Source organism: Drosophila busckii, chromosome 3R (genome assembly GCF_011750605.1).
Source record: "Drosophila busckii strain San Diego stock center, stock number 13000-0081.31 chromosome 3R, ASM1175060v1, whole genome shotgun sequence".
Classification (NCBI taxonomy): Eukaryota; Metazoa; Arthropoda; class Insecta; order Diptera; family Drosophilidae; genus Drosophila; species Drosophila busckii.
This window is the reverse complement of record NC_046607.1, coordinates 20,849,513-20,862,071: the sequence shown is the minus strand read 5'-3', so window position 1 is coordinate 20,862,071 and position 12,559 is coordinate 20,849,513. Positions and strand designations below refer to the sequence as shown.

The following is a 12,559-nucleotide window of genomic DNA, read 5'->3' as shown; positions in this document are numbered from 1 at the left end:
TTCCTTATATAATTTGCTTAAACGTTTCACATATTCGTTTGTTGTATTTGTAGTTAAGTAGAGATTTCTTTGAAATACTTGTATGAAATTGTGTTTTGTTTTTGTTTTATGTTTTGATTTGTCAATAGTTATCATTTGAAATTCTAGCAGTCGTGGGTTTGATATCATTATGTTTAGTATCATTTTGCATTTACCTTGTATCGAAGTCGATGCGTTAACAAAACGTGTATATAAGAGTATATTGTAATACATTTGCATCTATATATGTATATATAAATATGTATATAGTAGACATAGATATAGGCATAGACATAGAGCATAAGTTAATAAGTTAAGTTAATTAGCATTAAGTTAGTTTTAAGTAAGAATAGAATGTATACATGAAACTCTAGAGTTTGGTATTCAAAATGTACTTTAAGCATTTGGGTTTGAGTTTGAGTGTGTGTGTGTGTTTGTGTATGGATTTGAGTTTAGTTATGTGTGTGTGCTGGTCACTTTACCATTCAATGTATTTACTTTTATATATCAATCAGCGGCTGCTTGTGATTTTTGTTGTTCGATAACTGTATTTGTAAATACCGTATGTTTATTAATATTACAATTTCATTTGTTTATAATATTTTACTGTTGCTTTTCGTACACGTTTTCATCATTGTTTTGTTTGCTTTCTTTTTGTTTCTATAATTATATTCAAAAATTTAGCATTTGTATTAATTATTAATTTTAAATTACGATCACTGCTACTTAAACTTATAACTAAAATCCATATCAGTTACAATTACAATTATCTTTTTTATATATTTTTATTAAACTTGTTTGTTTTGTAATTTGTTCTTTTGCGCCAACGTATAAATAATTTCACTGCCTCTGATTGTATTACTAAAACATTTATTTTTTTTTTTTTTGTATGTTTGTGTTTTTTTTTTAATGTAATGCAAGTCTGTTTGTGTTTATGTTTCTGTGTGCGTGTGTGTGTTCGTGTGGGGTTTTTGTAAAATTATCAAAAAATCATTTGGTTTTTTCTTTTCATTTTTTTTTTATTTTTTTGCACGTTTTTTTTTGCTCAGTTTGTTTGCTAAAAACACTTATATGTCTTTTTTCATATTGGTATGCTTAGTGCTAAATATAATTACGATTTTTGAGATTTTACTTTAGCTTAAAAATTTGTTTTTATTCCTGTTTCAAGTTTTGTTGTTGCTGTAGTTTCTTCATATACAAATACTAAATTGTATGCATGTACATATATCTCAATTAATCCGTGTATATCGCATATATATATATTTTGCTAATTTAACAACATTTACATATACACACACACAGAAAGGTTTTTACGTACGTGTTTATTTTCATATATATATATATCGTTTTCTTTTCAACTGTCATTTAAATTTGTTCTGTTTTCTTTTTGTTGTTTGCTTTGTGTGTATTTTAAATTTTAATATTAATGCTAATCGAAGGGCGTACTTATAATAATGCGATCGCTTCAAACGCACGTATATTCAATTGTTTTTTTTTTAATATGAATTTAATACATTTTGAGTGCCCATAGTATTTTATGTTTATTTTTAGTTTGTTTTTTGCTTTTTTTTAAGTTTACGCGTACCACTAACAAAACGACAAAAACTTTGTTTAAAAACTGCTTAAATGCGATTTTTGTTTTGCAATTTAAGTTCTCATTTGTTGCTCTCGATAATAAATCAGGGGGGATTATCAATTAATCACTTAAAATATCATATAATAACAGTAAATACTCGCACACAATGATTTTATATATACTTATATTTGTGTTTTTTTCGCTTATTTCATTGTTTAACAAAAGATTTCTTTGCGCAATTTATACAATTTGTTGGTTGGTTGTTGTTGCCTGACATATTTTTAAAATCAAAACACAGTACGGTGTGCACTTAAGTTTAGTTTTAGTTTAGTTTAGTTGATTGTTTTTCTCTTTCTATGCAATGCAAGTGTGAAACTTATAGACTATAGTATTAACTTTAAGCTTATGATTATACGACGTCGCTTGATTGTTTTAGAGAGAGGGCTGTAACTGTTTATTGCTAATTGCATGTTGCACTTTGATAAACTCGTATTTGAATAAATTGCTGCCTTTTTTTTTATTAAGCTTTAGAATTTGTTTGTGTTTGTGTGTAGAAAACAGTAAATAGACTTTGTGTGTGTTTAAAAGAATTTCTTGTGGTTGCTTTCTGTATTAATTGCTATTAGCTCATGCATCGATTGTTGCTGTTGCTGTTGCTGCTGTTGGGTCTCGGGGGGTTGCTTTCAGTTGTTGCTGTTGTAGTGGCTGTGGCGATAGCCCTGCACGCCGCTTGTACTACGATATAAAGATTGTATCTGTTGCTGCCAAAAGAGATGCTGCCTTAGCCTATAGCCGTAGCTGCTGTTGGCACTCAGTCAAGCTCAGTGAGCCTGACTCGAGCTCGGATCCTAGATGTTCGACTTGGAGAAGCTCACACGCAAATGATTGGATTCCGATAGCTGATGATTGTGCATTTTGATAAGCGCCAGCACTGCCTCCTCCACCGACGAAAGCTGCAGCAGCGCCATTTTGCGATCCTTACTATAAGTAAAGCGAAACAGTTAACAAACAATTAAAGTGCTGAGCAGCGCAGTAAACTTACGGGAAAAATTTGAATGCTTTTACTTCAAAGCTGTTGGAGGTGAAGGCTTCTTTGATATCATCCTCAGTGCAGGATGCGCTGTAAAGCGAACAAATATAAATTCAAATTAACAGCTATCGTTGCTAAATTGGCATGCTGTGCCCCCGATATCGATATCTATAGAGTCTATAGATAATGCATAAACGAGCAGCAGGCGGCAGCAGCAACAGCCACATAAATTCGTTGCTGCTGCTGCTGCTGAACCTGGCGGGATACTTTGTCATATTTGGCGCATAGCGGGTGGTGCGCCTCATAACGATAATTGTAATTGCCTGTTCACGACATATAAACTAAGAGCAGCAGCAGCAGGAGCAGCTGTTCAGCTGTTGCTTTAAACGCTTAAGTTTTGCATTGGTTGGGAGCTTCTACTTACGGAATGTTACTTAAATGCAGTGTCGCCGATGGCGGGTAGATGTTTTGATAGTTCTTGCTGCCTGGTTTCTTGAAGCGATGCAATGGATTCTGTGAGTAGTCACGAGTCAGTCCGGCGTCGGGCTGTCCCTCCTTGGGCAGCTGGACGGCCTGATGTTTGCTGGCCATGACACGTATTGGCTTGCTCCATAAACGTAATTTATCAAGGTGAGACATGGCTGCAAAAAATATCGAAAAGCAAAACGTTAAAAACAAATGCATGAATTTAGTAGCAAAACTTTTGCTAACATATGATTGTGTGTGTGTGGGTGTGTGTGTGCTCACATGTGTAAATGCAATTTATATGCTGCGCTACAAGCCATAAAATTGTATTTCTGCTACGTTTCGAGCGGCCAAAGGCAGCAGCAGCGACTGCGACAGCGACTGAGGCAGCGACTGAGGCAGCAGCAAATATTTACATACTAAAATGTAACTGCAACTTTATCAATGTCGTCTGCCTTTGGTGATTTACAAGCAAATGACTCGCCATAAAAAGCATTGCCCAACAAACAGTAGCAACAAAATGGAGGCATCCTGCTGTCTTTTACTTCAACTCGTTTGTTGTTGTTGCTGCTTCATACTTTTTAGCATCTTCTCAAATGGCAGCAGCAGCAGCAGCCACCGCTTATTTCTCATAGTCTCAATAGTCATAACACCTGCGGCTCAGTTCAGTTTACAGTTACACGGGTAGGGGGTGGGGTTGGGGGTGTGTAACGGCTGCACATGCAGTTAAACGAAGTAAACAGTAAATAGTAAACATTTGCTATTTTCAAACTGTAGCTCTATCTCACTCGTATTCGATTTCAATTTCGATTACATTTTTATTAAATCTACTTTTTGCTACATTTTCTACTTTTAGCCAACTCATGCTGGGGCTAAGCCTGCACTTGTCCTTTGGCTTGTTGTATATGGCTCTGCATTATTTTTAATAAATTGTATAACATTTTATCATTCCCGCCGCACAGTTGTCATGCAGCGAAGTTTGCTTTATGTTTTATTGTAAAATAATATGCTTACTCAGCCGTTTATTGTTTGCCTAATGGATTAAATGATTTTACAGAAAAAAAACAACAAAACGACAGACGCAAAAATAAGGCTTGAAAATAATAAATTGTAAAATAAAAGCGGCAGAGTGACAAACGCTTCTGCTGCTGCCACATGCGTCGTATACTTTATGTGCGTGCGTCTGTGTGACAAACACTTGTAATAAAGATTAATGTGCAGGCGAGAGACGACGTCGCGTCGCTAGCCAAAAGGCAAGACCAACTTTGCCTATCAACTGCTGTGGCGCTGCAGCTGCGCTCGTGGCTTTGGAGCAAGCAAGGCCCAACTCAAAAAGTAACTTAAAGTTTTAATTACCAGCCTGACCAACAGCAGCAGCAACAGCAACAGCAACAACAACAAATCATTATTAACTTGCCAAGCAACAAACTCAAAACTGTAAAACAAAGCAAGTTGCTTAGCTAAAAATGTGCGACTTGGCAATACAAAATATTTAAAAATGTTAAAAACCTTTTATTCATTTTTCAAATGACAACCCTTGAAAAAATTGCACGCACAGCTGAGCAGCAAACAAAAGCCCCAAAAAAAAGCCCCAAATATGACTTGGCGCTTAAGAATTTGCTTACTTTTAAGCTTGAAGTGGGTTAAACTCAGAGAAACAAAAGCAGAAATGCTGAAGCTGCCTTAAGTCTGATAGACAAGTAACTTGCTGCGTATTAATTAATTTACAAAAACAGCGTCAGAGTTAAGTGTACTGCAAATTTGAATACCATGGCGTATGCTTAATCAGCCATAAGCTTTAACTGTGTATTGAACTGCGGTTGCCACAAATATTTTGCAGTAATTTGTATAACAAAATAGCAAACAATTTATTTACGCAAAAATTCCCCAAGAGGTCGTCAGAGCGTGTAACTTTGCGTGTGCGTGTGTGTGTGTGAAAGTTGTGTCCATAGTTTGTAATAAGTTGCACACAGCAGAACTTAATCCACTGCAACTCCAACCACTCGACATTATAATATATGTATATTGCCACATGCTACACCTTAAGCTGCCTGAAACAAAAACTCATGTGTAGCCACGCCCACTGCTTATTGTTTTTTCATAGTGTTTTTGTCTATTTGGGGGGCCTCTTGATTGCTGTCGCACTTTGTTTAGCACTCGAATTGAGTTGGCCCCAGCCCAGCCCTGCCGACTTCATTTACAAAAGTTTTTTGCGCCTTTACGCTGTAATTCGTATGCTGAGTGTGCAATTGTAGTCGTATTTTGTAGCGGCCCAAAGGAGACACTTTCATATGCATGACATGGGTGTGGTGGTGGTAGTGGGCAAGTGGTTGGGTGGGTGGGTCAGTTGTCTGTCGTTTCGGTAATCGTCTTTTGTGCTGTGCACAGAGTTGGAAGCGAACAATTTTTGGGCGAGTGTAACGAATGAATTTGTTAATATTTTATGAGTGCATAAGTGCGCACTCACCAAGCAGCACACACACAAGCAAACACACATAGTAAAGTTCAGTTGGCTGTGCTGGACGCAGTGAAACCGGAAGTGTTTGCCATTTAGCAACCCTCGCGGCACATTAGTAGTCTATGTGCCATTAATATTTTCACAGCCCTCGAGCATATGTGTGCGCGCATGTGTGTGTGTGTGTGTGTGCCGCAATAATTTGCTTGTCGAATAGCTTTGGCTTGCAGCACTCTCAAACTATTTAATGCATGTACATAGCGCATACGCCACGTTGCAGCACAAAACGCTCAAGCTGTTTAGCTTAAACCAAATTAAATAAATGTTAACTAAAGTTTTTCGTGCATTTAAATATTTTAATTGGCACTGACGCGCATTCTTTGCTGCCATCATTTTATTATTATTTTTTTTAAGCGGCCTTGCAGCTGCAGCTTTGATTGTATTTACACGCGCGCTGCGCTGCTGTTAAAAAATAACATTTTCATATTTATTAATATGCATTTTTTGCTGCTGCTGCTGCTGCTGCCGCTGCTGCTCTTTGGTATTTTAATTAAATCGATCGCCTGGCAGTGGCTTTAATGCGTGTGCAATTTATTTTTAAAGTATTTTAATAAATGTGACAAAGCTGCAACTGCACATTACACGCATATGTGCAAATTATTTGTTAAGCATTTAAGCGGCAGCAGCTTGCGGTAGTGTAAAGCGGCTTAAAACTGCTAGCACCAACGCTGCGTATGCGCATTGCAATTACTTAATGGCCTTTGCTTAACAAGATATTGACAGCGTTGAGTTTGCTGCTGTTTTCAATTAAGCAAACGATACACAGAGCTTTGACAGCTTTTGTGAATTTTATACACACACACGCACACACACACACATGCGCATGCTGTGTATTAAATAAAATAAAAGCAAATCGAATTGTTGCCGACTGTCGCTGTCAACGCCGCCGCCGCCACCGTTTGGTTTGCTTTTGTTTGCTTGTAATAAAATGGAATTTGGCTCTTTTAACGCCTCCGCATTGCGCGCGTCGATATTCATTTCGTTTAATGCGCCGCACACAGCCAAAGGCGCCGCTGACAATGCCAAAGTGCACACAGATAAATGCAATAAAATGATTGGCATGTCCCGCTGAGCAACAGTTCATGGCTGGGTCAGCGCAGCGTTTTTTCGCTTGGCCTTTATTGCAGTTGGGGGCTGCAGGTGTTGGGTAATAAAGCGCTTATGAAATTTCATTTATGCCAGCAGCAGCAGCAGCAGCAGCAGCAGCTGCAGCTCTTACTCCATTTGTGGGCACAGCAGCAGCTTTAACAATTTATATTATTAATATATTTTGTTTGCTGCAACAACGAAACGGCAGCAAGTTGCAGCTATGCAACAAAGGTATGCACAGCACGGTTTGGAATTTCATGTTGCTGGAATTTCTCATTTTAAACAAGCTGCAAATTGCAAAATGGCAAATGGCTTGGGCTTCGCCTATGAAAAGCAGCAGCAGCACAGATTTTTCATTACTTGTTTTGTTTGTAACGTGAGTGGGTGAGGGGTGGGGGGCGGTACTTACCCAAATAAGCTTGTTGTGGCTCTGCCATTTGTATAAGCGCCGAATCCTTTTTGTTGTACAAAATCTTTACACGTTGCACATCGCCGTATACACCTGTGAATTCAAATATATATAATATATATTAATAAGCATGCCAACAGTCATTAAAGCTATATATAGTGTATATATAAACTAAGCCAGATATATAGAGCAGTACATTTGGGAGTTTGCAACTCTGTTGCTTGACTTTAAGTTGGCGTCCAAAGCTCAGTTCAGTTTGCAGTTTAATGCTGCAAGTGTTTTATGCAATGAGCAAATGTTGCCACGAAACTTTTACACGCACACACACACATGCATAACCAAAAAGCCATAACGTACACGAAACTGTTGGCAGCGGTTGGGTTATGGCTGCGCCTTGCGGTGGCGCCTCGCAGGTGCTTGCGCTGCGATATTATTGCCTCCAAAAAAGAAACCGCTGCCGTTGCCGTTGCCGTTAGTATCATGTACCGAAAACTCATAACTAGCTCAATAAGTTTCTGCCACACACACACACACACACATATATATATTTTTTACGAGCAACTTTAGCTTTTTGGTCTGCAGCCAGCGCAGTTTTTAAGGCTTATTTTACTGTCTGTCTGACAAGTTGTAGTCGACGGCGGCGGTTATTGAATTGCATTTTATGACTTTACTTACGCGCGGCAGGCGACACTCACACAACTTTGCTTTAAGCAACTTTAAGGCCAAGTCCACAGCACACAAAGTATTTGCTTGGACTTTGCTTTGACAGCTGCACACAAATTTCTCACGCCCTTGGTCTCCACTACGTGTGTAGCCAATCAGCGGCAAATTTGCAGCAGGGCGCAAATTGCCATCAAGCTTAAAAAATAGTTGGCTAGAGCAGCAGCTAAAAGGTCGCCCCCAACCCCACACTTGGCACACACAATGCAAACAATGTAAAGTGCAGGCGCCCTCGGTTGCCCAAGACAACAAATCGAATAATGCGAAAAGTAAATTTTCAACTAGCAGTCCAAAAAGTGCAAAGAGAGCGCAAAAATAAAGCAAACCGAGCTCTGGCAGCAGTTAAAGTGAGGGCAATGCTACGGCTACGACTACGGCTACGGCTACGTTGCGCTAACAAGTTACAAAAGTAGCAATAGAAATGCAGGTAGTAAATAGTGCGGGAACGACGCATAGTTCAACAGTTGGCAGTAAATCCATTTTATACAGTTGACTGGCTGACTGGCTGCTTGTCGCTCTCTCACTCTCTCTCTCTCTCTCTCTCTCTGTTTGGCTGCACACGTTGAAAGCGCAAAAACTTGACTTATGCACAAGCAGCGAACACAAAAATTTCGTTTGCTAGCGAAGAAGAAATTGGCTGCAGCTCTGAAGCAGCAATTGCCAGCAATAAAGCAAGCGAAGCGAGCGAGCGACCAAAGCTCTCGCACTTGTATCTGCAGCCCATTGGCAGTGAAGCATATTGAGCTGCAGGCTGGCCGAGCAGCAACTTGCAGTGCATCAGTTTCGGTTTCAGCTACAGCTTTGGCAGCATTACAAACTTGACAGTCAACGGGGCGTATGAGCAGCAGCAGCATCTGCTGGTTGCTCTGGGCTACAGTAAGTAGCCGCCATGCCACGCCCACTTGGCTGGCACACAGACAGACTTTATAATAATTTATTATCGCAAAAAAGATTTAGCATTATTTGTACAGCCATGCGGCTAACTTTGAATATGTTTGCATACTTTTTGGCGTTCGCTTGCTCGCTCGCTCCCTGGCGGCCCATTAGTCGTCTGCTTGAGCATATTCCAGATGAAAAAATATTGCAGACGCCATCGTCCGTCGCTAAATGCATATATACAACTTAAAGCACAAGCTGTAGCTTAAGTTGGCGGCATGTGCTTTGCATATCATCAATATTATATAGTTGGCCCCATCGACAAACTGTTTATGGCCACATTAGCTGGCGGCAGCAGCAACAAGCACAAAAAATATGCTTGAATTATGTACAAATTCATTTGAATTGATTTGGCGAACATTTGGGCAGCCCTTTTTGCCTTTTTTTTTGGTGCTGGCACTTTGTCAAATTGCGTTGAGAGCGCGCATAAAATTTTATGAAATTATTTGGGAAATCACGCAGCACGCAGCGCTCATAAAAATTCAATTAAACACGTTTCAACAATATTTTCGTGCCAATGATATAAATTTTTAGCACGCCATTACAATTACATAAGCGGATTTCACACACACACATTAGCATCAATATGTAGCAATATGTGTGTGTGTGTGTGTGTGTTGCCAGACGATTTGCAGACTGATTAAGTCTTTATTGTGTATGCAAAGCGGTGCAAAGACATGGAAAGGCGAAGGGAAAAAAAAATCAAATGCCCAAAAAAATAGGCAACAGTTTTTGTGTTTAGTCCATTGTGAGCGCACCCAAACGGAATTAGTCATGCGGCATGTGTCAAGTGTCTAAAGAGCGTGTCAGAGTCAGAGTTGAAGTCGTAGCCGAGCATTGAGTCGGGTCGGGTCGAACGCTGAGCTGAGCTCAATTGAGTTGCCCAAGCCCAAGCGACAACAACAACAGCAGCAACAACAACAACAAAGCGCTGTCAAAACTAATAAAATGTCTATCAAGGCAAGGGTTAACGCTTTGGCTCATAGACGTGCGTATATTTCTTTTTTTCCCACACACACTGCGCTGCGGCTTGATCAATCTAAGTGTAAACGTTTGAAGTGCGCGTCTCTCTGTGTGTGTGTGTGTGGGAGGCGTTGCTGCCATTTTTATTATTTGATATGCAAACAGCTTTTATAGACAAATATCAGTACCAGCCATAGCAACAACAAGCCGTTAGACTAACACCTTTTGTGTCTGTGTGTGTGTGTGTGTGTGGGTCTTGCCATGATTGAAGTGCAGGAATTTGCTACGTGGCCGTTTTGCCAGCGCCCGCGTCATGTGTAAATTGTGGCTACGTGTCCTTCATGTGCTTGTTGCCATTAACATAACAAAAGGCGCTGCGTGTTTGTCGCACACACACACATACAAACAACTTGCTTAAAGTGTCATTGATGCGGTTTTTGCTTAGAGCTTGGGCATTCAAAGGTTATTTCATAAAATTTTAGCGCTGCCATTTAGCTGATTGCTCGCCCTTTTTTTTGAACTGACGCTCCAGAGTTTATCTAAATCTATTGGCACGAGTGCTGAAGTCGTGCCACAGCTAATAATAAGACGCTTAAGTGCGCTCAGCTTATCGACATTGCTTGCTGCGCAGCTCTGTGTGCAACAGGGCGTATGATACGCGTACATTTAACAAGCTGCTGCGACTAGCTTCGCTACTTTTCTTCGTTTGCTTTTACACGCTTAGCAATCGAAGCTTTATTAGCAGTGCAGACAGCTGCCAACAGTTGGCCATGCTCTTGACTGCAGTTAGTGTGGCTAACGAGCTGCTGATAGGATTTATTGTTTAGCTTAGTTGCTTTAAGCTGTGCTTAGCCCACTGTGGCTATGCGCTCAACTCAACTCAAGCTGTAACAATAATTTTTGCAGCAATTAATGCGTTTGACAAATTTTTGTTTACTTGCCAAGCGATAAGCTGACTGACAACACACAGAGACAAACAGTTGAGCAGCAGCTGTAGTTGTGTGTGTAAGTGAGTAAATGTGTGTGTGGTTGTTGCTTGGGCTCTTGTGGTTGAGTTTGTTTGGCGCAAGTTTATATTTGGGTATTTAAACTCAAATTAAATGCATTTGCATGCAAACAAAGCGTCGAGCACACACACACACACACATAGAGAGTTGCTAATGTGGGTAAACAAGCCGCAAACAAACCGTTTTGTGTCACCAGAGAGACAAAAGCGACAACAGACTTAACATTGTTTTGCCTTCATGTGTGTAAAGTTGTTTTCGAGCTTTGTGCGTTGTGTTTTCTGCTGTTGCAGCACAAAAATGAAAGCGACACAGCACACAACAGAGAGAAAGAGAGAGAGAGAGCGAGGCTAGCAATTGTTGTGGCAACAAATCCATTATGCGGCAATTATGCGCCACACTTGGCAGAGCTAACAAACTGCTGCAGGCGGCCGCAATCGAAGTATTTTGGTAATTAAATAAAACAAACAGCAACTGCAGTTAGAGTCGAAGCGGCGCACACAAGAATTATGCAGCGTAAGTGAAAAGTCAAAAGCAAATGCTATAAAGCAGCACACACATGTGTGTGTGTGTATGTGTGTGTGTGTGGCACATAGGGTAAGTTTTTTGTAGGGCAAGCAATTCAAATAGCAAACCCCATTAAGTTTACAAAGTTAGTTAAATTCATTTGGCAAACAGACATGCCAGAAGACAATACCAAAAGCCACTAACACACACACACACACACACGCACATACATACGTACAGCAAGCCAAACCACTCAACCAACTAAAAACAACAAGCAACCAAAAGTCACAAGTAAATTTTATTTCAATTGTAAAAGGCAGCAACAACTTTACATATGCAAGCTAGAGCGACAGACGTAGAGACAGACGCACAGACAGGCAGACAGCTAGTGCAACAAGAGATAGCTGGCCACACATACACACACACACGCACACAATGACAACAGCAACAAGCGCAATGATAACTAAATAAATGGACATTTTTATAGCTATGCACTTCCGCACTCAATCTTTTGTTGCATGTGTGTGTGCTTGTGTGTGTGTAGCAGGATGAGTGCCATGTGCTTTGTGCTAAGCTGTGAGTGCCTGCATAGTCAGTTTAACACTGACAGAAATTAAGCACAAGTTGCACTTCAAGCTTTAAAATGAAATTTAAGCTAAAAGTTGACAGCCAAGTCAAGTGCAAAATTAAATAGAAATGAAAATACAACAACAATTGGAGTGTATTTAAGCCTACGATAATTACTTAGCAGCTAGCTGAGTTTAGTTTACTTTAAGCTAAAGCTTGCGCTAGTTAAGCTAAGTTACTGTTCAGTTTATAGCAACTTTAAGCCAGGCAGGCCAATTAACAAGTGTGAGCTATGGAAAGCAGCTAAAGGAATAACAACAGACTTTACTCTGTTATCAACACAGAGGCCTCTGATTGTATTAGTAAAAGATATATTTTAACTTTTTTAACCATTAATAATTAACACTAACCCAGACCTGATTGGGTTTTCCCCAATGCTTGCAACGAATGTTGAGTCTGTTTAACACTCTATCCAATCTATAAGTTTATAAAATCTAAAAACGAAAACATAATTTTAAATAATTTTTAAATTAAATTTTATATATTTTTTGTAATCCTTTTCTTTTATCGACATTAAATAAATATATAATTATCAGCTCAAACGCAATACTTTGCCAGCTTGTATTTATTTAAATTCTTATCAAGCAGCTTTTTGTCGCTGAATTGCCATTAAAAAGGGCAGCGCTTTACTTCATTTACAAGCTAAAATTTTAGCTTTAATATATATGCATTTTTTTTAATCAATGAATGAAATATAAAA

General features: G+C 39.3%; 1 protein-coding gene across 1 annotated transcript in view; it reads right to left on the bottom strand.

Annotated features, from left to right (window-relative positions):
• Positions 1-1,379: 1,379 nt before the first annotated feature.
• Positions 1,380-12,559, bottom strand: part of LOC117134650 (polypyrimidine tract-binding protein 1-like) — a 16,301-nt gene continuing 5,121 nt past the window's right edge. Inside the window, exons 2-5 of the mRNA XM_033294029.1 lie at positions 7,103-7,195; positions 3,049-3,265; positions 2,637-2,714; positions 1,380-2,575 (exon numbers count right to left, since the gene is read on the bottom strand). Of these exons, the coding sequence (XP_033149920.1) occupies positions 2,443-2,575; positions 2,637-2,714; positions 3,049-3,265; positions 7,103-7,195 (521 nt within the window). The 3' untranslated portion in view covers positions 1,380-2,442. The remainder of the gene's footprint in view (positions 2,576-2,636; positions 2,715-3,048; positions 3,266-7,102; positions 7,196-12,559) is intronic.